Genomic DNA, 25,375 nt, shown 5'->3' with positions numbered 1-25,375 from the left:
CCTCCCCGGGAGCCATCCAGAGCTCACCTCCCCAAGGGCCCCCAGCAAATATGCCACACACGACTCCGGCAGGCAGCTGGGGTGATAAAGCATGGCCCCCAGCACAGAGCAGGCTTTGCCATTCGCAAGCGCAGGCACGCACAGCGTCTGTGCCATTCAGGGGACAAGTTCTCCTGGGCCCACTGCCTGGGCAGCTATCCCTGCTGTCACCAACACTTCACTGCTGACACACTGGTGGGAGGGGGGTGTCTGGCCTGGGACTCCAGGAGGGATGGCGAGCGGTCCTGGAACCATCCCCAGGCCTGCCTCAAGGTCTCCCTCACATGCTCACAAACTCCAGACTCCACTCCTTCCCCAGGGCACCCTAAGCCCCAGATGCAAGCCAGACACGGGGCTGAGCCCTGGGGACCCAGATATGGCCCTGGCTACCTGGAAGCATTCACAGAGCAACAGAGGAGACAGATGAGCAACAGAATAACAGCAGCACCCCAGCTGGGACCAGCAGAGAGGGAAGGAAGCCGCATTTGAACCCTGCCTGGAGAGCCTCAGAGGTGGCGGCCTCTGACCTGACTTAATTGCCCGACATGGGCTCATCATGGCGCAGGCATTCCAGGCTGCAGGAGCAGCGCCTGCAAAGGCTGAGAGGTCAGGACCTGCCTTTCCTGCTCAAGGAACTTCAAGGAGGTCAGCAGGGCTGGAACAGAGTGCTCCGGGGGGAGGGGGGCAGAGGGGTGTGAGAGGTAGCAGGGCCTGGACTGCAGACAGCCTTTATGCTGTTCGAGAACGCTGGCTTTTGTTCTAAAAGGGATGGGGGGACTTGAGCAGACCTCATGAAAGGCTCTGTCTCAGGTTGGAAAGAACCACTCAATCACCGGCTGCTATGGTGAGAAGAGGCTACCGCAGGGAAACCGCTGAGACCATTCAGGAGCTGCTGGGATGACCCAAGCTTGGACCCGCTGGGCAGGAGTAGAAAAGGTGGGAAGTAAGAAGATTCTGGAAACATTCTGAAGCGAGAGACAACAGGACTTCCAGATAAACTGGATGAGAGGTGAGGGAGAAAAGTCAGGATTGACCCTGAGTTTCTGGCCTGAGCAACTGGAAGGATAGAGTTGTGACTAACTGAGGGGGGACAGGCTGCAGAAGTGGCAGGTGAGGGGGAAGATTGGGAGTTCGGCTTTAGACATGCTGATCGCTCCGGAGCACCCTGAGACATCCGGGGAAGTGATGAGCAGAGGTGGATGCACAAGTCTGGAGTCTCCCCTGTGAGTCACCAGCATATAGACGCATCCACAGCCCTGAACTAGAGGACCTCGCACGGGAGCGAGAACATGAAGAAGAGATACAGGGGCTGGGCTGGGGCCTCCAATGCAAAGAAGTCCAGCAGTGTGGGGCAACCAGCCAAGGAGACTGGGAAGGAGGAGCCAGAGGGGTGATGTCCAGGAGCGAAAAAGATCAACTGCTGAGAGGTCACAAGGTCTGAGGACTAACTACGGGGTTTAGCCACATGGGTCACTAGTGTTCTCGACATGAGCAATACTGGTGGAGTGCATGGAGTGGATTCAGGAGGTGACCTGGAGGCAGCACCCTGGCAGCCCCTGTCTTTCATCCGAAAGGTGCCAGGTGGTCATTCACCGTGGACAGCCAAGGCCAAGGTGTAGGCAATGCCAACTAGCCAGACCAGACACTGAGCCCCTGATCTGCCCTTGCTCTGCCTGCCATGCCAGGCCCTGCTGCCAGCGACTGATGTGCATGTCCGGAGTAAGACACACAGGGATGGGGCCCCGAGGGTTAACAGACTGGGCGGGGGTGAGGGGGGCGTAGCTACTTAATGACTTCATTTCACTGCTGTCTTCTCTGGCTGGGTGATGGTCTTCAAAATTGACATCACGCAGAGGGAATCGGCAGCTGAGATAGGTGAGGCGCTAGTGAGAGAACACGCAGCCTCTGCAAGGGGTTCCGGGTGGCCGCGCCGTGCCCTCCCACTCTGCTCCTGGGCACGGGGCCGCTGGCCCGCTGTCAGGAATTGAGGCGGAGGCACTAAAAATGGAAAGGCTTGGACAGTTACAGGTGGATGGATGTCCTGTTCTTTAACCCAGGAGAGCACGTTCGCAGAAACTACGTTCACAGAAACTACATACTGATGGAGCCTGTAGCCAAGCTCTGCCTCCGATTCTTACCAGGAATCTTAAAAATGAAATAATCAAAACGTTTAGGATACTGCCTTGAGCACTCAATAAATATCATTATAATAATATGTATTATACGTTTATATTGTATATCATATGCTCTATTATTATTCTGTAGGACTCCAGTGGTCAATGGGTAGAAGTGCCACGGAAACAGAATTCATATTAATTCACACCACCTGCACGGTGTGGCTCAGTTGGTTGGGCACCGCCCCGCAAAGCAAAAGGCTGCCGGTTCAATTCCCGGTCAGGGCGCAGGGCTGGGTTGTGGGTACAGTCCCTGGTCAGAGTGCATGTGAGAGGCAACCATTCAATATTTTCCTCTTGCACTGATGTTTCTTTCCTTCTTTTTCTCCCTCTCTCTAAAAATAAATCAATAAAATCTTTAAAATACACATGTATTGGGAAGAATTTTTCATTCCCAGGACTATCCCTCAGCACAGAAATGAGCTGCCTTGTAAGACGATGACTCCCCATCACTGGGTGTCCGAGCAGAAGGAGACACTCAGTGCCACAGCCGGAGTCTGGTCAGCCCCCAGCACCGACCTCCGCCTGCCGAGTGGACGTTTTCCAGCAGGTGCGGGCTCTGCCTCTGGCCGTTACTACTGAGCACCCCACTGGACCCAGCTCCTCCATGGGCTTGTCTGTCCCCGCTGCACACCTGTGGCTGACAGGACAGCCCATCCAGCCATCCCTGGCCACACATAGCCTATTCTTTCAGTAACAATAGAACATTCCAGGTATGGAGGCTTGGGAGCTACCGGTATCCTATGTAAATACCCCAACAATACAGAGATGGGGCTACCCCATCCTTACTTTGCAGATTGTAACACTGAGATCCAGATGGTAAAGGGTTAGTGAGGGCCAAATCTCAAAGTCATCTCTCTAGGCCACCCCATGCCAAGTGGCAGGCCAAGGGCGAGTCCCCTCGACAAGCTGTTTCAACCCTTATTGTCACCCTGGCCACTCCTGGTCAGAGGCCTGCCCCCTGCCCCATTCACATGAGTCCACATACCCCCCCTGAATGACCCCGGGCCATTCGTGTAGGTGACAGCACTTAGTGGTGACGGCGCTTAGTGGAGGTCTCCAGGCCTGTCCCATGTGGAGACATCTGGGGCCTGCCAGGCTGCTCAAGACAAAGACCATGGGGCCCATCTATTCAATGACCTCTCAATGGTGAGACGGGGAGATAGAGGCTCAGAGAGGGGCAGTGCTGTGTCCAAGGTCACACAGGAAGGAACAGAAACCAGGCTCATGACTTTCAGACCAGAGCTGCATTGCCCGCTCCTGATGCAACAGGAGGGGGCCGGGCCTGCTCTGGACCCACCCCTGCCCAGAGACGCGAGCAGAGCTGTCTTCCAGCTCACCGAGTCCTCTCACTCCTACTGCCCCCTAGAGTCACGGATCAATCCCCCCCACACTGACGGACACCATTGCTGTGACTCCACGTGTACCCTTCACAGACGCAGCCCTGGGAGTTGCTCCCGGAGGCCCATCGATGATGGCCTTGGCTGAAGACAATCAGGAGCCAGAGCCAGAGGAAGATAAGTCAGGGCCTGCTGGGGGGCTCACTGGGGAACTTCCAGCCCCAAGCTTGTCACTGTTAGCACTGGCCAAGCAACGTCCACCCCACTCCACCCATCACCTTCCCTGAACCACAGCTTCTGAGGACCCCACACTCAGGCCTGGCACGGCAATGCAGGGTCACGGAGGAGGCAAAGAAGCCGACACCACTCACCTGAGAGGGGCCTTCACCTCCTCTGGCCAGCAGCTCTGGTCAGTCAGTGGCTGGCCACACCTCTGCCTCAATGTCCCACCTGCCCCAAGTATATTGCCTCCACAACAAATGGCTCTCCAGGAGGATGAAGTTAAAACAGACACTTAAGAAAATCGGTCATAGGAAATAGTGTATGAAAGAAAGGGAAGGGCCTCATTCAGAACTCTGCTCAACTGTCACCACCTCCCAAAACCTCTTCTGCAGCCTCCTCCTGCCTCTGCCCTACCTGCAGAGAGATGACCCCTCCTCTTTCGTTCCCCCACTGGGAGGACTTAACCAGACATGCAGCTTAGTCCCTACTACCCCCGACAACCATTTCTTTATTCCTGTTAATTCCTCTCTGGGTCCGATGCACCCAGGCCTGGCCCAGAGCAGGCACCCCACCTAGCTGATCAACTGAAGAATGAACCGAAAAAAAAAAGGGGAGCCCCTAACAGTGACAAATGCTGCTAACAGTTATGTGGTTACCTATACATGTGTGCTGGGCGCCTCCTCTGCGGGTTCCGTGCCAGGTCTCAGTGTGGGGAGGGCCACAGATGGATCCAGGAGCCCACAGCACATCCCCTAGCCCACCCCAGAGGAGAGGAATCAGCTCAGCAGGGCCCCCAAGAGGCTTGCAGGTACCTTCTCCACCCCCCTCTCCCCAGAAGGTGAGCAAAGCCTCTGGAAGAACATTGCAAAGCGGCAGGCAACCACTTTCCTAGATGGCCCTTCAAACACCCAGATTCCCAAACCCCAGTCCCCAAATTCAGCCTCACAGTGCTGATCTGTAGGGGCTGCTGGCCACCAAAGGAGGGACCACCACAGTCAGAAACACACCTGCTGTGTCCGGCACGCACCTGCAAAGAAGCTTCCCTCGGGAAGAGTGGGAGGAAAGACCTCCTCAGGGGCCGCACGCACGCTCACAAGCAGCAGGGGAGTCTGGGGCCTGCCTGAGGCTCCCCTCTTCAAGCAGAGGGATTTTGTACCTACTCTACCACGCACCTATGTTTGGTTTTATATACAAGGGTGTTTGAAATTACCTACTAGGTAAATACCTTAACATCCCTCCCCTCTCCAAGCCACCTGCTTCATTTCTAAGTACAAACGGTGCACCAGAAAGGTGGACCATGCCGACCCCTGAAGGGCACTGCTTCTGGCACACAGCCCGGCCCTCGCACCCACAGCACAGGCAGACCGGTGTCTAGGAAACCCCCGATTACAGGCCCTTTCCCTACAGTGACCCTATGGGATCGAGAGGACGGAGGAGAGGGTGTTGCGGAGGTGGGCAGGCCTTTCCAGGCACCGTTGTTTGCATGCATGCTCATGGGAAAGTGTGCCTTGCTATGAGCACAGATGCAAGACGAGTTCGTTCAATTCAACTCCATGCCTGAGAGACTTCTGGGTCCCTAGAGCTGAACTAAGGCCATGGGACTATGCGCGCAGGGCTTCAGTTACAGGTGTAGGAACCAGGTCCGGGGGAGGGGCCTCATTAGGACAGACCTGGGTGATGAGGTGACAAGCTGGCGGGGGGGGGGGGGGGTGTGCGAGAGGTCAACACCAGGATGCTCGCGACCCTCCTAAACAGTTCATTTTTTTCCTAATGCCAAAAACAGGCTATGCGATGCAGAAAATGCAGTCATCACAGAAGAGTATGAAAGGCTATAAAACAAAGTCTACAATGGCTTCCATCTTCAAATTTTCCAAGGAAGAGGCAAAACAACATTTTGTAGGACAAAACTGGTGCAGAAATGAAAGCCAGTAACCTGGGCTCAATGTGACAAACTCTTTTTTACTTAGAATTCCTCTCTGTTTGAATGAGCCACCATGGGAAATACTAAGTGCCCCATCCCTGGAGGCGGCCGAGCAGAAGCCATATAAACACCCATCAGGGACACCATGGTTTCAGTAACAGGTAGAAGATGGTCTTGGTCTCTAAGATCACGTTCACTTGTGGGGAAGGAGCCCACCCATGCCACCCTGCATGCCCACCAGCCCTGGGCCAACTCACCCACAGGTGTGTCCTCGCTGATCAGCAGGTATGTGTCAAAGAAGTGGTTGATGAAGAAGGGCAGCCGGTTCACCTGGCCTGGAAGTCAGAGGACAAGAGAGTCAGTCAAGTACCCGCATGCCAGCTCCACGCGTTCTCCCAGGAGACACAGAGCTGTTGGGGCTGCAGAGGACACTGAATCTGTGTCCAGTGCCACAGCCGCCTTCCTCGAGGCAAATGGGACAATGCCAGTAGACAGGCTGATAGCCGTCAGGCTGTGTGATCAGCAAGGCCACCAGCCACATGGGGCTATCGAGCCCTGGCCCACACTGAGATGTGTCGAAGTGTGAAACACACACAGGATTTCAAAGGCTTGAGAGAAAAAGTGGGTATAAAAACACCTTGTTCACCTTTTATATTGATTAGATGTTGAACTGATAGTATTGTGGATATACTGGGTTAAGCAAAATGTATTATTAAAGTGAACGTCACCGATCTCTTTTCTAATGCAGCTCCTAGAAAATTCTCAATCACACACTTAAGTCGCATTGCATTTTTCCTGGGCAGCCCAGCCCCAGGTGGAATGTGAGCGTGACAAGGACAAGGGCTGTCTGCTGTGATGACTGCGACAGCCCTGGTGCCCCGGAAAGGGCCCCGCACCTAGAAGGCCCTCTGTAAGTAGCAATGATGATGATGATGATGATGATGATGATAATGGCTGCCATCCATGGACCCTTTCTCTGTACCAGCCACTAACACCATCCCCATCTGGCCTCACAGTATGGCAGGGCGCTGCCATGGCCCCATTTCACTGTTGAGGAAAACGAGACTTAGAGGAGGTAAGAACTTGCCCAGGGTCATGCAGTTAGTAAGTGGCAGGCCCCATGGGAACTCTGGGCAGGTAAGCCTGTACCACTCTGCGACACCTCAGAGTGGGGGCTGGTACAGGAAGGGGCCAGGGTGATACCTGTGTGGGCTGGGAAATTTCACATCTACGAAGATCCCCCCACCCATACCACAAGTCCCCCCCCTCCACAAAAACTCCCTGAGGCTGGCTTCACCTGTCCCCTGAGTCCTCTTCTAATGGTCTTTCATAGTGTGACATAATAATATATGTGGGCCCTGGCTGGTGCGGCTCAGTGGATTGAGCGTCGGCCTGTGAACCAAAGGGTCACCAGTTTGATTCCTAGTCAGGGCACATACCTGGGTTGCAGGCCAGGTCCCCAGTTGGGGGCATAAGAGAGGCAACCACACATTGAGGTTTTTCTCCCTCCCTTCCCCTCTTTCTAAAAATAAATAAATAAAGTCTTGAAAAAAACAGAAAGAAATATATTTGGTGTTTGTCTCCCATTTCTGGCACAGAGTTCCAAAAACCCTTGTAACTTAGGGAGTGATAGGAAAGTCTTTTGTTAGTTATAAGGGGTACCTTGTAACCACACCTGAGTTTATGCCAGTGAGGTGACTTAGGGCGGAGCCTCTAGCCAGCCTCAGGATGGGGCGGGCCATCTGAAAGACTAGGCGCCCGTGCCTAGAGGGTGGGGCGCCTGGAGAGGGCATGGAAGTGTTGGGCCCACCCTCACCCCATACCTTGTCTTATGCATCTCTTCCATCTGGGGCTCCTGAGTTGCACCCTTTATATTAAGCCAATAACGTAAGTAAAGTGTTTCCCTGTGCTCTGTGAGTCGTTCTAGATCACTGACCCTGAGGGTGGGCCCTGGGAACCCCCCAAGTATAGCCAGTTGGTCAAACGTACAGGCAGCCTAGGCCTTGCGACGGGCCCCTGAAATGGGAGCCTACACCCTTAAATCCATGAAATCTGTACTAACTTCCGGTACTTAGTGTCGGTCAGTGTCCAGAGAACTGGTGGTTGGTGTTGGAAAACACTCAGAAGGAGACAGGCGAGGGCACTTGCCCTCGGCCGCTGCCAGCCAGGGGCCGCTGCTCCTCCTCGCACGAGGCCAACGTTGTATGGCACTCGCCATAGGCAGGGCTGATGGGTTGTCCAGGGCCCTGAATGTAGGCAGGGGGCAGCCCTCTCTTCCCTCACCCCTGTGGACCTGGGGCTCCCTCAGAGCTTGGGCCAGGCTCAAAACATGAAGGCTGACTCACAGAACGCTGGGGCCAGGGGGGTACTTCCCCTTCCTGCCTGAGATGCCTTCTAGTGGGGGCCGGGCAGAACTAGCAGCAACTTTTCCTCCTGTCCCCAGTCTGCTCAGGCAGCCAGGATGATGCCATTTCAGGGTCCTCAAACATCCTGGCCTCTCACTTACTGGCCAGGACTACTTACTGGTCCTTCTGCCTTCATGTAGTAACTTCCTACTCATCCTTCAAGTTTCATCTCAGATGTCCCTTCTTCTGGGAAGCCCTCCCTGACCACCTCACCTGTGCATATGCGTCCACACACCCCATCCGCCCTCTCACATCAGGAACTCGCTGCCCCTCACAAACACTGTAGCCTTAGAAAGAGGCCGGTGGCCGAGGACCTTGCCTTTGTGTGGAACCTGCCTTCCTGTGCCTCCTTCCCGTGCCTCAGTTTACTCATGCGTAAGAGAGTGATCAGAACAGGACTTATATCATGGCCGTCCGAGGATTACATGAGATTACATACATAAAGTGCTTGCGCCATGCCCCAGCACACAGCAGGATTCGATAAACGGTAGCTGTTATTCATATTGGTAATAATAACAGGGCTGCCTGCTCAGCCAGAGGAGAATGCTTTTGATCCCTGCTGGGGGCCCTGGACTGAGCAAAGGGAGAACGCCCAGGGGTGCCCAGAGAATTCAGTGGCAGGCTTGGGCTCGTGGGGGAGGAAAACTAGAGAGGAAAAAACTGCCCACAGCAGCATCCTTCATCTTAAATTTTATTTTACAGGACCTGAGAGCTCTGCACGGGCAGCTGGGCAGAATGCCGGGGACACGCATCGCCTGTCACACACAGAGCAGGACCTGTGTACTGGGAACAGGCCCGCCGCCCTTGCAGGCCTGCTGGGAGGTCTTGGGCGGCCAGTGTGGCACCTCGGGACTGGGGCCAGGACAGGGGCATGCTGACAGGTCACTTGCTCTTTTAAAAACTACTTTTAAGACATGAAGGCCATGTCCTCCAGAGGCAAAGCCGCTGCCTCGGGAGCTTGGAGGCTTCCAGTGAGTGGGATGGGAGTAGACACATGGCTGATGTCTGGTGAGCTGCGGGCAGCCCCACGTCATGTGCCTCACACCCAGTGCCTGGGGACTGCCCGCAGGGCCCAGCAGAATGAGCACATGGCCAGCCAGGGAAGGGTGGGGCTAGGCGGGCCGCTTACCGATGCGCCCGCAGAGGAAGAATGAGAAGTGCCTGGGAGCATACTGAGGCCAGAGGAGAGAAGAGCAGGAAGAGGAAGGGCTGACGAGGCAGTTTGAAATCTAGGGGGCACTTGTCCCTGAGCCTGACCCACCTCTGGCGGCCAGCGATGGGAGAAGAAACCAGCAGGGTCACAGGGTCAGTGGCAAACCAAGGAGAGAGGCAGTGTGGTGGGGTCTGGGGGACAAGGCGAGTGCTAGGGGCTGGGGGCAGGTGTGGAAAGGGCACAGTGGGAAGACGGTGCCCTTCAGTCCCTGAGGTCAGCCACGGCCCCACCATGCGAAGGAACGATGTCAGCCGTTTCAGATGGGGACCAGGAGGAGGGTCTGTGCCCAACAGTGGGGGGGAGAGAGACTCTCCTATGTACATGCAGGGCAGGCTGGTTTTGCCACAGAGCTGCTGAGTGGCCTCAGGCTACGCACTTACCCTCTGCTTTCTGTGTCCCACTCTGCTCCCTTTAGAGACAGACACAGCTGACAATAAAAGACCTACCACTCCTGTACACGTCATCTGTGCCAGTCATCACTCTGAGTGCTTGGGATACGTATTTACTCCTCTGGTCATTTTGACAGCCAAGCAGCAAATTCCCACTGTCCTTCCTATTTTACAGAGAAGGAAGCTAGAGCACAGGGAAGCTGAAAACTAGCCCAAGGGAGCCCTTGGAGAAGTGGGGTGGGAACCCAGGAGTCCTGCTCCGCGCCGTCCCCTCGTGCCCGCTGTGGATGCGTCAGAGTTCTCAAGGGAACCCTGCCACCTCTGCTGAGGAGGGCAGATGGGTGCGTGCCCCTGTTTTATTCATGCAGACGATATATACATTACATATAAATATACAGTTTCTTGTGGGGGTAGAGGGGCGTAAGCGTCCAAGGCTACAGAGTCTGGAGGGGCCAAGAAAAGTGTCCTGACTGCCACTGCCCAGCTGACCCAGAGGGTCAGAGCTGGCTGGTCTCAGGTGCCCCCCGGGTGAGGCCTCCCCCCCTGGGGGAAGTAGGCAGGGGCTGCATCTTCACAAAAGCCCGTGGCCCTGGCCGGGCGGCCCAGTTGGTTAGAGCGTCGTCCCGTATACCAGAGAGGTTGCAGGTTTGATCCCCAGTCCGGGCACGTATGGGAGTCAACCAATCGATGTTTCTCTTACACACCAATCTCTCTCTCTCTCCCTTTTTCTCTCTCTATAAACAAAACAAAACGTATTCTCTGGTGAGGATTTAAAAAAACAACAAAGCCCCTGTGGAGGATCAGAGACCTGAGCCGAGGCCCAGCTGAGCCCTGCTTTGAATGACCTTGGGCCAGCTGCTTTTCCAGGCGTCAGTTTCTCCGCTGCGGAGTGGGCCGGGAGTGAGAGGGTCTGAGACCCCTTCTGGCTCTGCCTGAGAGTCTGAGATCCTGGGCTGCCTGGAAGGCAGTGAGCCCCCGTCACAGGAGCATTCCAGCAGAGGCCCCTCCAAGCATGGAGGCCCGGAGAGAGAAGGCCAGTCCAGGGACTTCCCGGCAGCAGGATGCCAGCGTCACTCCAATGAGCTTGAGGCTGTGGCTTCCTGCAGAGGCTCCGGGCTCCCTGGAGTGGGAGAAGGAGCTGGCCTCCCTCAGGAATGCGTCTGCCTGTCGCCAGGCACACCGTGCCCACAGCTCTTCCCCAGGGACACCCTGGACCCCAGGGACATGGTGCCAGCTGTGCCTGCTGCCCTGGCCTTCTTCCAGATCAGACCGGAGCTCTTCAATCCTGCGGTCCAGAAGAGGCAAATGTCCAGGCCTTTCCTGGCCTCCTCGGTGGGCACTAGAGCTGGCCCTGACCTGGCTGCCATAAGACCCAGGAGAAGGAGGGCTGGTCCTCCCTGCAGAGAGAAAATGCCCCTCGCCTCCTCACCTTTGCTCAGGCTCTTCCCTCCTGCAGGATTCCCTACTTCCCAATCCCCTATCTTCAAACTACCTCGCAGTCTTTACAGCCTAGAATGAATGTCCCCCTTCTGGCAGGGTGTCTCCTATCCCCACAGGTCCCATTACTCTTTCCTTCTGATGGGCTTCTCTGGAGCCACGTAGGTCCTTTATTAGCAGCCACTCTCTTCACCCTGCATCAGAGTAAATCCTAGCTATGTCTTTCTCACCTGAGGGCCTCTGAACTCGAGAATGAGTCATTTCTTCCACACCCCCAGAGCTGGCACAGGAGACACACACAGTAGGTACTCAAAAGACAGCTGGAGAACTGAGCCCAACTGTGGCCAGCCCTGAATCCCAGAAGGACAGCTCATGGTCACAGATGCCTCCTTCCCTTAGAGCTCAAGTATTTCTCAAGGCTCCTCCCACCCCCTGCAGTGTCCCAGGCCCTGGGGATGGGTATTTTCAGCCCTGTGAGAGCTGCAGAAGCCCAGGGAGGGAAGTGTGTACCCAGTCACGCAGCAAGGCGGGATCTCCAGAGTCCCAGAGCAGCCCCCTCCCAATTCCTATCCCAGAGCACCAACCTCAACAGCCAGCCCACCCCCACCTCCCCGCCAGCCTGACCTCCCATGCTGGCTGTGAGGGAAAAAAAGAATTCAACTTACCCCAGCATCCAGAGATCAGCACAAAAAGCCAGACCACACGGCAGCTGATGGCAACGTGGCCCCTCATGGCTCCTGGGGATACAAAGAAAGCGAGCATGAGAATCCTCCCATCGGTGGGGGGCCTGTTCTTTGAGGCCCTCTAGTGCTTCCCCAACCCCGCAGCTCCAGGGAGAAGGAAAAAGAGGGAATCAACTCAAGTAGGGAGAGGGGCAGGCTGGGGAGGGTCTGTATCATTGGTTTTTATCATCATCCAATCCCGGGTATAACAGAACAGTCTGGGAGTGGCTGGCCTGGGGGCAGGGGCTACATGCCCTCTTTGTCCTTGTGGGGGCCGGCTGCTCAGCCATGGGTGAAGCTCCGCGTGGCACTAGTATAGGATCATGACATATTCTGGGCTCAGTGGGTGGAAGGAGGAGCTGCTGCCTCCATCCTCCAGGACAGCATCCTGGGTGAGCGATGGAGCTAGTTAGTTTGGGGACGGGGATAGGAGATGGATGCTGAGCAGGAAGACAGGGGTCTAAGAGTGGGCTTGGCAGGCCCACTAACCCTGCCTCCCTCCAGTCTAAGTGCTCCACAGGCACGGTTTTTAAAAAAAATATCCTCTGTATTATCCCATAATATTAGCTATGAGTTACAGGGTTCAAAAAGGCACAGAGAGGGGAGTCGACCCGTCCAGGGCCCCACAGCAGGCCTTTCGAAAGTTGGAGCTGAAACTGTGGGGGCTCAGAGCTAAGCTCCAGAGAGATCTGGGGCCTGCTTCCCAGAGGCTCGGCAAGGCAAGAGGGGTGGAAGGGTGGCCTGTCTGGCCCTGTTACAGCACGGCCATGGTCCTTGGCCCTTTTTACCCCTGCAGTGGCTCAGGGGCAGGCCTCCCTGGGGACTGGCAGTGACATCGGAGGGGCCTGGGCTCCTCAGCTGCTACTCCCACTGAACCGTCAGCCCTGTTAGCACCAGGGTCTGGCCCACTTGCCTCTGTACCTCCGCAGGGCCTAACCCGGCGTGCCCGGCATCCTGCGGTGAGCACACCCTGGGTGCCTTGCCTGGGTGGGGTCGCCCTCCCCGTCCACAGGCAGGGTCTGAAGGCTGGGAGTCACTACACTATTTGCTCAGAGACTCCCACCTAGTGAGTGGGAGTTCAGCATCTGGACCCAAGTTCACATGCCGCCTCCCTCATCAATAAGTGATGAGGAAAGACGTGGGGAGGTAAGGGAACTGAAGGAAAGGCCTTTTTAAAAGAGATTTTATGTATTTATTTTTAGAGAGAGGGGAACAGAGGGAGGGAAACATCAATGGATGAGAAACATTGATGGGCTGCCTGTCGCACGCCCCCAACAAGGAATCCGGCCTGAAACCCAGGCACGTGCCCTGACCAGGAATTGAACCAGCGACCTTTCACTTTGTGGGACAATGCCCAACCCACTGAGCCTCACCGGTCAGGGCTAAAGGAAAGGATTTTTTTTTTTGATTCTTCCACATCTCTGCAAGATCCAGGCACAAGAAATTCAAAAAAGGCCAGGAGCGCAGATTCCTTCTTCCATGCCTGGCGAGGCCTCTCGCTGTGCCCTGTGCCCAAGCGGAGAATGCAGGGACCCCCGCAGGCGGTCCAGAGCCACGCAACATGCAATGGCCCATGGCGCCCTTTTGTCGTCTTCTAATGTTGTACTGAAAGTGTCCTAATTACTAGATATGAAGCAGTCGTTTGAAGAACAGAAGATTCTAAGATACATTTCGATACAGACAAATGTCTTCATCATCTTTTTGCATTCCTGCCCCCCACCCACCTCGGGTTTCCCAACACCAACAGCCTATCCCAGGGGGCAACCTGAAGCTTCTCGGGGCCAGGCAGGGGCTATAAATGAGGGAGACTCATGGTGGCTGGGGACGGTGGCCATTCCGAGGCCACATGCTCTGTCCAAAAGTGACAGCTGCTGCTGTGTTTCAGCCAAGAGGGAATGTGGGCCCTGGGTGTCCAGAGGTTCTGATTTTTCTCAATGAATAGCTGGAAATTTGGCTTTTTACATGAATTCAATTTTTAAATGCTGGCAAATAACTCCATGTTTGTGAGCCAAACATGACTGGTTTGATGGCCCGAGTGGCAGGTTGGGCCGGGCATGCTTCCTGCCAGGCCTTCCCTGCACCCAGGCAAGCGTGCTCGCAGAGCGCACACGTGTGGAGCAGGGGCTGCTGTTCAGCTTCAGAACAACGCGGTCTCCACGCACAGAAGCACCTTGCTCTTCTCCCGTCACAATATGCCACAGAAAGCCCTGCAGGTCAACATTGCCACATCGACCTCCTCCTTTTTAAGAGCTACATAATAGTTCACAGTACGACGTATCATATTGGAAACACCCACCGCTGGGCATTTGGCTGTCCAAGGTTCCTGCCACCCCAGGCGACGCCACCGTGGACACATCTCCGCATGTCACTGTGTTGGGACTTTGATGGCTCTCATTTTGCACATCGATGTTTCATTGCGCTAACTTTTTCATTGGAAGGGGGTTTATGTTTTTATTTATTTTTATTTTTTAATATTTTTTATTTTTTAATTAGAGCTGACATACAATATTATGTTAGTTTCAGGTGTACAGCCCCGTGATCGGACATTTACATAACTTACGACGTGATCATCCCGATACAGGTGGCAGCCCAGGACTTTGGCGGCTCTTGAGCCTGGTTCTCTAACAGTGGGATCACAGGGTCAATTAAACACGAGGCAGAGCGTGGGTGTAAGCTGCTGCTCGACTCTGCCGTATTGCCTTCCGGAAAGGTTGTAGCACTTCCCACTCCCTCCAGCAGGGCATGAGGGGGCCTCTGGGCCCACCTGGAAGTGATCGCTCTTTTAAATGGCTGCCAATGAGACGCATGAAAAATGGTACAGCCTTGTGGCTTTAATTTGCATTTCTCTAACTACTAGTGAGGCTGAGCATGGCGCCTTTTTCTAAACGCGCAAACCACTTTCCATCTGTTATCTTTATTCTACTCTACCCTGCAAAGAAGCTGGCCAGCATTGCTAGCATTAGCCCTGATTTACAAGTGGAGAAACCAAGGCACAGAGCAATTAAGTGACAACCTGACATCTCATAGTGAGTGAGTGTCTTTAAAAAAAAATTTCCATCCCTCCGCCTTTCCAACCCAGATGTTATGAGAATTAAACAACATCTGTTAAAAACATCACCCAGGAATGGCTGGGGAGAGCACGCCATTCTGCTGGGGATTGCAGGAAGTTCGCGGTGGAAGGAAGGAAGGAGGGGAACTTCCTAGAAAATTCCCACAGGCCAGGGATTGTCACGGGGCATTATTCTTATTTAACCTTCCAAAATCTTTCTATGACATAGATATCTTGTCCCCATTTTTCCAGACGAGGAAATGAAGACTCAGCGGGGCCACTCTAGGATTAGAACCAAGCCCCACACTACTTCCATCACACCATCCTGCTCCTCCACCGCGGCCGCCACGCTGTTCCCTGATCCGTGAAAGGGCAAGGCGCAGCCCCTTCTTCCAGGAGCTCAATACCCACAGCCAACACCATACACAGGACACATGTCGGCCAAGAAGTGAGCACGTACACACGACACATACATGTGCCTAACGCAACTGCTTTCCGGGGTGCTGGCTCAGCCTCTGACACTGCCGGGCACCCTGCACCCCCAACCTCTCCCCTTAAATGTCTGTTCATCTCCTTCCGCTCACAGGTGATCACACTGCTTCGTGTGATCTGCGTGCCCCCGTCTGTCATTCAGGGACAGCCAAATAGTCCTAACTGTGCAGGCAGGCAGGGACAACCTTCCCTCCATCATCACTCTCCATCCTCATCTGGGGACAAGGTGGCACAGACACTACAATGAGGTGGCACAGGTTTCAAAGACTGAGGCAAAACTGCCAGGCCAAGCTGGGCCCATCTTGCTGCTGGGTTCTCCCTGATATCCCGAATCTTGTTCTTCCTCTGGCCGCTTTGGCTTGGCGGAGGAAAGCAAGGCCCAGAGGCAGCAGAGGCCAATGGCAGTGACAAGAGGACCCTGGGCCCCCGCCTCCAGCCAGGGCATTGTGACAGATGCTGCCTGTGGCTGCTGGTTTTCCCTTGGCACTGGGGCTTAGAGAGTGACCTGTGTCCCCCAGGGAGAGCCTGATCTCGCTCCACCCTGAGTAATAGCCCCCTGGCCGTCTGACGTCCTGCCCAGCAGAGCTGCAGGGCCTCGTCCACTGTGTGAGGCTGCACCACTCTCAGGACAAGGCCTGAGCTCCCACCAACCCTCTCCTGTCCCCACTGGCCGGGAAAACACAGACACACCCTTCTGTGCTGAGCTTCCTGTCTGGGCCTGGGAAGAAGTGACAACTACCTGCCCCAGAGCTATTAGCCGGGGCAGAGTCAACTGCCTCCAAATCTCTCAGGGCCTAGCTTAGAGCCATTCTTTCAGACAGCCTTCCAGAAATCGCTCAAACATACCCACTGCCAAGAACACAGAGCCAGGCCCCAGAGCCCTCGGGCTTCCAATGCCCATGTCCTTCTTCGTGCCAAGCCCTGTGCCAGGCACCGCTGGAGGGTACAGGGCCGTCAAAATGGCTGGGAGCATGTTATAGGGGTCAAGTAAGTGATAGAGACTATCACAGCTCGGGCCACAGGAGAGAAATCCAAGCTCTTCTAGAGCAGGTGAGCTGTGAGCTTCACAGCTTTCCAGGGATCATAACGCCAACATTTACTGCAGACACACTGCACACCAGGCTCTGGACGCACAGAGCGCTCTGCGTGCTGGGACTCAGGGAGGTTAAGCTATGTGTCCAAGGTCACAGAGCCAGTAAGTGGTCAAGTCTGGATTTGAACCCCATTCTGATGGTTGTTGAAGGTCAGTCTCAGCCTTAGCCTTAACCCTCGCTGAGCTGCCCCAGGGCAGGGTGCAGGCCCAGGGCTTGGTAGGGAGAGCCTGAGAAGGAACCTGCCTTCACTCAGAGGCCAAGGAGCAGAGCTGGGTGAGGATTCCAACATGCCTCAGAGCCACCATGTGCCGGGGCCGGAAGGGAGGCCAAGCCGCACGTGCCAGGAAGAAGGCATGATGCTGGGGGTGGCAGGCGGGTTCCTCTTTAATCTACCCCTTCCGGGCTGTCATTATCTCGTGGGCATTGGTTCTGGTTCCAGCACCATAAGACAATGCAAGCAGCGCTAGCTGAGGCCCAGCCTCCACCTCTTCACTCTCCTTGCCCCCTCCCAGCACCATCCTGGAGAGGCTAGCAACCACCTTGTCCCTGGTGGGTGTGGGCTACAAAATTACACAGATTCAGAGCACAACCCTAATCATACTGGGTCCACCTTCTCCTGTCACCCACTCACGGGGACCTGCTGCTTAGGCAGGTCTGGGCTTCGGGATGGCAGTTGGCAGTTTCAGCACCAGGGTGTCACCCCACACGGGAATCACCCCCCAAATCAAATCAAAGCCTCCACTTACACCCCAGAGAGCTAGTGAGCTGCAGGGAGAGGCTTCTGGGACAGGTCTGGCCACTGCGCACACCCGCCTGGACATTTTGCTATGTACCAGGCACTGTGCCAGGCACCAGAGTACAGGAGAAAACAAACCGAAACCTTGCCATGGAGGAGCTGACACCCCTGGGAAAGACCAACACAGACAGTGTAGGCGAGCAAGTTGTACGGAGTGTTCAGGTGGTAAGTGCCAAGGAAACAGGAGAGGAGCAGAGCTGAGGGTCACCTGAGTATCACTGAAGGTGACATATGAACTAACACACGAGGAATCAGGAAAGTGAGCCGTGTGGCTCTCTGGGAGAAATACCTTCCAAGCAAAGGGGACAGCCTGTGCAAAGGTCCTGAGGCGAGTGTGCTGGTGTGCTTACGGAACAGTGAGGAGGCCAGTATAGTTAGAACAGGGTGCACAGTGGGGAGAGGTGCAGGAAACGAGGTTGGGGAGACAACAGGCCCAGGATGGCCACTAGAAGCTGCTGATGCGAGTAAACTGGGAGTCGTGGTCTTCAGACAGCCAAGAGCGCTATGGATGAATCAGGTGATCAAGCAGCTCTCTGGCTGCTGTGTTGAGGACTCACTGGAGGTGGCAAAGGTAGAAGCAGGCAGACAGGTGCGGAGGCCACCGCCGTGACGTGGGCCGGAGATGACTGGGGGCTGCAGCCGGGGACGTGGGTACAGGGGGTGAGATCTGGCAGATTCTAGATGTATTTCAAGGTAGATGTTAGAATTTCCCATTGAGAAAGACGTGGCTCTGCTGGAAAGAACCAAGCCTGACGATTTTGGCCCAAGGACCTAGAAGAATGGAGTTGCCATTACCAGCATGGGAGACAGTTCCGGGTAGAACTAGCCGAGGGGCAAGATCAGAAGTTTAGGCTGGGACGTGGTGACTTTGCCGTGGCCGTTGACAACAGAGAGCCCTCATCTGGAGCTCAGGCCTGAGGTGCGGCCGGAGGTGCAAACGTGGGAGTCATCGGCATATAAGGGGTCCTTAAAGCCACCAGAGGGACTAGATTCCCAAGGCTCCCACACCCTGAAGTTGAGGCAACTTGACTGAGAATCAATCAATATTTGAAAATTGTATGAACAATCTCGAAATGTATACACTTTTGTGGCCCATCCATTCCGCTTCCAGAAGGCTGGCTGCGGAAATCACCAAGTCCATACGCGGGCACTGAGCCTCAGAAATGTTCACTGCTGCATTATTTATGAGAGCGGAATAGCCCAGACCCCTGCCAGGGGACTGGTTCAATGGTGGGGCACCCACGGGAAGCCAACAGAGGCCCGTGCATGGATACGCACATGGAGTGGGGGGCGGCAGGGGGGCTGCACGTACCAGACTGCTCTGGGAAACAGTGATTTTACCTGAGTAAAATCTATACAATTTGATCTTCTACATACTTTCTGTATTTTCCAAATTTTCTATAACACCCCCCCCCCGATGTTTTGACAATCAGAGGCCTAGCTATGCCTACCCTACTGAAACATTGCCAGCCTGTGAACAGACAGACAACTTGGATTTCTATCCTACACTTCGCTGAGCCTCCCTGGAGCCAGTGGTTCTGGGTCTGAACACCAGAGGAACTGGGAAGGTCCTCAGTGGCCCTCGGGCTAGCCGCACCCTGAGCTCTTACTCAGCCCCTTCTAAGGACAGGGAGCTCCCTCCTCACAGTCTGTGGGCCCAAGGCCGGAGGCCCTGCCTCTCTGCCCCGCGAGCCCCACCGTGCTACCTTCGCACACTGGGAGCAGGAGGTCTGACCGTGTCCATCACCAGCTGGACTTCTCCGTGTTCCATCCATGCAGACCCGCAAGCAGCAGAATGGGCTAGAACCAAGGCCTTCGAGGTGAGGCCCAGGTCTGAAACTCAGCCCTGTACTGAAGGCTCTCCTTTCTTGGTAAGGACTAACAGTTTAAGAGAACAGTGTATATTGCCCTGACCAGGTAGCTCAGTTGGCTGGAGCATTGTCCCATACACTAAAAGGTTGTGGGTTTGATTCCCAGGCAGGGTACATAGCTAGGTTGCAGGTTCAATCCCTGGCTGGGGTGTATAAGGGAGGCAACTGACTTTTTTTTTTCTCTTTTTCACATTGATGTTTCTCTCTTTCCCTCCCTTCCTCGCTCTCAAATCAATGAGCATATTCTTGGGTGAGGTTTCATATTTTTTTAAATTAAAATACAGTGTGTACTCTAATAGTTATATATACAAACTGGACCCTGTGAGCCCCTGCAGGTGATGTGTCCACAAGATGCCCACTGCCTAGCTGGGTCCTCCGGCCCATCCTTGGAGGGCCCCTCCTTCCCATCCCTACTCCTTTTGCCAGGCTGCAAGAAGCAGGCTCTTTGCAAAGCTCCTCCGCATCTGTAGGGCTTTGACCAAACCCAAGATGAAGCCCATGGCAGGCTGGTTTCCTGGACAGGAACTAGAAGGTGTGTTCCTTATTGCTTCCTGAGCAAAGCACACTCCCCTTTTCTGGGAAACCAGCCCCTTCTGGCCCCAACTCCTGGGGCAGGACCCTCACAATCACTGTGTCCCACCTCTCCCTGCAGCCTAGGCAGAGGTATGGGGGCAGAGGGTACACTCCGCCTGGCAACAGCAGTGCCTCCCGTCCCAGCAGGCAAGGGGCAAGATGGGACAGAGCCGGAGGGTGGGGGAGGGGGGGCAGGAGGGGACGTCTGAGCAGTGGTTCAGGTCCTCGGAGTGGGAGATTTTCACAGCAGGGCACCACAATTTAGTTTGAACTATTATAAATTCCCATAAAATCAGACGCACTCAACTTTGAATAGAAATACAAAAATACACTGCAGAAATCAAATACAATTTGGGGATTATTCACCACCACTACACACAGAGAGGTTCATGCATGCAAGGTGGCACCTGGAGACGACACCATTAGGGCCGCTAATGGGCAGGCCACGGTCAGCCATCAATGGCCACGCTTCAAAGCCCACACTATGCAGGCTGCTGGATGGAGAGGCTGCTGTGATGGAAGGTCACTAAGAAGGACCCTACCTGGAAGGGGGAAAAAGACCACCTCGAGGCCATTCTGTTCTTATGACCTCCTCTGGGTCCTTCCCTCAAAATCCCATTGAGTGATGCCTGGGGGCGGGCAGGTGAGCAAGGCAGGGCTGGGAGGGGCACAACCTGAGACCCCAGGCAGGTATCACAGTGGTCCAGCACCCTCCACATGAGGCCTGGTGTCTCTGAGTCCCCTCAACCTATAATTTTTTAAAAAATCATTCAGCTGAAGATACATTTTGATTTCTTCTGTCTGGAAGTAACACTGGGCGTGGTAAATAACTACACAAAAGGGTGTGTGCGGCAGGAAGTGAGTCTCCCTTCTCGGTAATCAACTCGGTAATCAACGACAGAGGTTCACATGAGTGAATTATAGTGCATTCATATAGGGAAGGCAAGGAAAATCATATTTTTCAGAGAACGTTTATCGACGTCTATCTAACGTGACAAATCATTAGATAGAAAATGCAAGCTACAAGACGATGTATAGTGTTCCCATGTTGGAAAAAAACATAAATTATATATGTATATATCTGTGTACATAGAAATCATATAGCAACACATCTGTATACTTATTATATCTTTATATGGAGAGATAACAGGTGATTTTCTTTTATCCTTACTGTTTTTTATACTTCCTTTTTTAAAAAGATTTTGCTTATTTATTTTTAGAAAGAGGGGAAGGATGGAAGAAAGAGAGGAAGAGAAACATCCATCGGCTGCCCCTCGTATGTGCCCCAATTGGGGACTGAACCTGCAACCCAGGCATGTGCCCTGACAGGGAATTGAACTGGTGAACCTTTTGCTCTGCAGGACAAAGCCCAACCAACTGGGCCACACCGGTCAGGATTATTTCTCTGTATGTTCTAAGCTAACGGCATTGCGTTACTAACAACGTTTAAAGAAAGTAGTAAATACCTCATTTAAAAACAAACTAGGCATCAAGATAGCAGGGTTCCGTGTAACTGGTAGACCTAGACATCGGTGGCAGAGAATTCATAGTCCAGAAATCAAACTACGGCCAACCGATTTTCAGCAAGGGTGCCGAGACCATTCAGCTAGGAAACCAGGCTCTTCCCCACAAGGTGCTGGGACAACTGGACAGCCATGTGCGAAAGAATGAAGGTGGACCCTACCTCACTCCATATACAAAAATTAACTCAAAATGGATCAAAGGCCTACATGGAAGAGCCAAAACTATCAAACTCTCAGAAGAAAAATAGTTGTGAATCTTTGTGACTTTGGATTTGGCAATGTTTTCTTAGATATGACACCAAAGCACAAACAACAAAAGGAAAAAATAGATAAAATGGGCTTCCAACTGTTAAATTTTTGTGCTTCAGAGGATTCTATCAAGAAAGTAAAAAGGCAATCCACAGAAATGGGAGTAAATATTTGCAAATGATACATATGATAAGGGACTTATCTAAAATATACAAGGGGGGACCCAAAAAAACCAGAATTCATTTATAAAAAATTGCGTATTTATTCTTACATGTTTAAACTTCAGTCACCTTCAAAGTACTCTCCATTTGATGTAATACACCTACTGTGATGTTTTTTCCACTGTTCAAAACAGTTTTTGAACTCATCAATTTTGATGCCTTTTAGTGCTTCTGCCGTTTTTTGTTTCACCTCTAGCATACGGGCAATACCTTTGCCTTTGAGGGCTTTTTTCATCCAGGAAAACAAACAAAAAGTTGCTCAAGGTGAGATCAGGTGAACAGGGAGGCTGTGGCATGGGGGATCTTGCTGCTTTAGGTCAAAAACTGCTGAACACTCAGGGTGGTGTGGGCAGGTGCGCTGGTAAATCACACACTGTAAAATGGGCCAATGCACTGAAAGAGTCTCCAAAAACATTCCTGAAGATGAACGCAGCCTCTCACAACAATGCCAGCGGGCACACTGACACAGATGGGTTCCTAGAACACCCACCTAGTGGGCGAAGCCTGTACTACAAGGGGCCCACCCTCCAGAAGATAATTCTGGAGTTTTTTGGGTCCTCTCTCCTATAAAGAACTCTTACAACTCAATAGAAAAAAGATAAATAATGGGATTTTAAAAATGGACAAAGGGTCTAAACAGATGTTTTTCCAAGGAACATGTGCAAATGGCCAACAAGTACATGAAAAAATGCTCCACATCATTAGTCATCAGGGAAATGCAAATCAAAACAATGAGATGCCACTTCGCACTCAGCAGTATAGTTATAATCAAAAAGACAGGTAATAACAGTGTTGGAGAGAATGTGGAGAAGTGAAACCCTCCTTCACATCGCTGATAGGAATGTAAAATGGTGCAGCCAGTTTAAAATAGCCTGGCTGTTCCTCAAACAATTAAACAGAGTTACCATATAACCCAGCAATCCCACTTCCAGGGACATACACCTAAGAGAAGATGGAGGTGTAGGTAGACACACTTGGTCTCCTTGCACAACCACAGAAAGACTTACAACCAGATCTCAACAACCAATAACACCCAGAACTGAAATAGAGCTGCACGGAAGCCCAACAACCAAGGATTTAAAGAAGCCACATTCATCCAAGCGGGTAGTGGGGGCGCAGTCCTGCAGCCAGGGCCGAGAGGGCCAGTTGCAGCACGGAGGCGGCGGCAATGGTCCCACATTCTCGTGTGTTTGTAAAAGTCGGGAGGGACACCTTGGGAACAAGCAAGCCCAGCACCAGGCCAGACCGAACAGCCCAGGGTTCCAGTGCTGGGAAGATAAACCCCCAGTACTTCTGGCTGTAAAAACCAGTGGTGGTTGGGGTGGCAGGAAAAACTGCTGGATTTTCACTGCATAAAGGACCTAAATGGGGCTTAGAATGTACGCAAACCCCACAGTAGCAGCTGGAAGGGCGCCGATAGCTTATAGGAGGAGGGTGAGGTGACTGGAAGCAGGGCGAGTGCCCAGCAGGCCTCCAGAAGCCAGGCAATGGCACTGTCCCCTCCCCAAGGCCCTCTCCCCCAAAGAGTCACAAAGCAGTGAAGCAGGTTGCCCCGCCCTGGCAAGTACCTATGGCTCTGCCCACACAATTTATAAGTGCCTTTTCTGCATAGGCCATGCTACTAAGGTGGAGTAAAACAGCTCTACCTAATATGCAGAAACAAACACAGGGAGGCTTCTAAATTGAGGAGGCAGAGAAATATGGCCCAAATGAAAAACTAAAACAAAACCCCTGAAAAAGAACTAAACAAAATGGAGATAGCCAATCTATCAGATGCAGAATTCAAAACACTGGTGATCAGGATGCTCAGAGAACTCATTGAGTATGGCCACAAAATAAAGGAAGAAATGAAGGCTACACTAAGTGAAATGAAGAAAAATATACAGGGAACCAACAGTGAAGGAAAGGAAGCTGGGATTCAAATCAATGATTTGGGGAAAAAAGAAATAAATAAACATTCAACCAGAACAGAAAGAAGAAACAAGAATTCAAAAAAGTGAGAATAGTATAAGAAGACTCTGGAACATCTCTGAATGTGCCAACATCTAAATCATAGGAGTTCCAGAAGGAGAAGAGGAAGAGCAAGAAATTGAAAACTTATTTGAAAAAATAATGAAAGAAAACTTCCCTAATTTGGTGAAGGAAATAGACATACAAGTCCAGAAAGCACAGAGAGTCCCAAACAAGTTGGACCCAAAGAGGACCACACCAAGACACATCAAAATTAAAACGCCAAAGGTTAAAGAGAGAATCTTAAAAGCAGCAAAAGAAAAGCACAGGGTTACCTACAAAGGAGTTCCCATAAGACTGTCAGCTAATTTCTCAAAAGAAACTTTGCAGGCTAGAAGGGACTGGCAAGAAATATTCAAAGTGATGAAAGTCAAGGACCTTGTACCTAGTTTACTCTATCCAGCAAAGCTATCATTTAGAATGGAAGGGTAGATAAAGTGCTTCCCAGACAAGATAAAGCTAAAGAAGTTCATCACCAAGCCATTATTACATGAAATGTTAAAGGGAATTACTTAAGAAAAAGAAGATCAAAACTATGGACATTAAAATGATAACAAACTCACAACAATTGACACCTGAATCTAAAAAACAAAAACAAACTAAGCAAACAACAAGAACAGGACCAGAATCATCAATATGGAGATCACTTGGAGGGTGATCAGCTGGGTGGGGGGAAGGGGAGAACAGGGAGAAAAGGTTCAGGGATCAAGAAGCATAAATGGTAGGTACAAAATAGACAGGGGTAGGTTAAGAACAGTATAGGAAATGGAGAAGCCAAATAACTTATGTACATGGACGTGAACTAAGGGGGGGATTACTGGAGGAAAGGAGGGTACCAAGGGGAGGGAGGCAAAGGAGGAAAACTGGGACAACTGTAATAGCATAATCAATAAAATACACTAAAAAAACATGTCACACACAGAAACTTGTGCCTGAATGCTCATAGCAGTATTGTTCACATAGCCAAAAGGTAGAAGGAACCCAAAAGTCCATCAACAGACAAATGCATAAACAAAATGTGGAACAGTAAGTCCTCACTTAACATAGTCAATAGATTCTACAACTTTAAACGAAACGTGTAACAGAACCAATTTTACCTCAGGCTAATTAATACAAACAAGAGTTAAGTTCCTACCGCATCTCGTCAATGTTATAACCAAATGACATTGTGTGAAATGATGTTATTCGAGGATCTACTCTATATCCATACAATGGATATTCAAGCATAAAAATTAAGTATTAATATGTGCCACAATACAGATGAACCTTAAAAACTCCATGCCAAGTCAAAGAATCCAGTCACAAAAGACCACATATTACATGAGTCCATTTATATGAAATGTCCAGAAAACGCAAACCAATACAGACGGAAAGTGCATCGGGGGTTGCTTAGGACTGGGGGCGGGGGGTTCCTTTCTGATGGGATGAAAATGTTCCAAAATACACGGTGGAGATGGTTGCATTTTTCTGTGAATACAGCCAGCCCTCCATGTCCACGGTTGCCTCATAACACAGATCAACTAACTGGTGAGAGACACTAGCTTAAAAAATGGTCCCACAGTTGCTGACACGTGCCACACAGTCAGGCCTGTGACGGCTGCACCCGGACTGGACACGTACAGACTTTTTTCCTGG

At 52.4% G+C, this 25,375-nt stretch overlaps 1 protein-coding gene across 1 annotated transcript in view; it reads right to left on the bottom strand.

Moving 5' to 3' along the window:
- LOC128779165 (cadherin-23) overlaps window positions 1–25,375 on the bottom strand; it is a 327,551-nt gene that overhangs the window by 276,081 nt on the left and 26,095 nt on the right. The window contains exons 2-3 of the mRNA XM_053923246.1: window positions 11,806–11,877; window positions 5,954–6,031 (exon numbers count right to left, since the gene is read on the bottom strand). Coding sequence (XP_053779221.1) covers window positions 5,954–6,031; window positions 11,806–11,872 — 145 coding nt within the window. The 5' untranslated portion in view covers window positions 11,873–11,877. The remainder of the gene's footprint in view (window positions 1–5,953; window positions 6,032–11,805; window positions 11,878–25,375) is intronic.

Source organism: Desmodus rotundus, chromosome 4, assembly GCF_022682495.2.
Source record: "Desmodus rotundus isolate HL8 chromosome 4, HLdesRot8A.1, whole genome shotgun sequence".
NCBI classification, from domain to species: Eukaryota; Metazoa; Chordata; class Mammalia; order Chiroptera; family Phyllostomidae; genus Desmodus; species Desmodus rotundus.
This window is presented reverse-complemented; position numbering and strand designations above follow the sequence as displayed.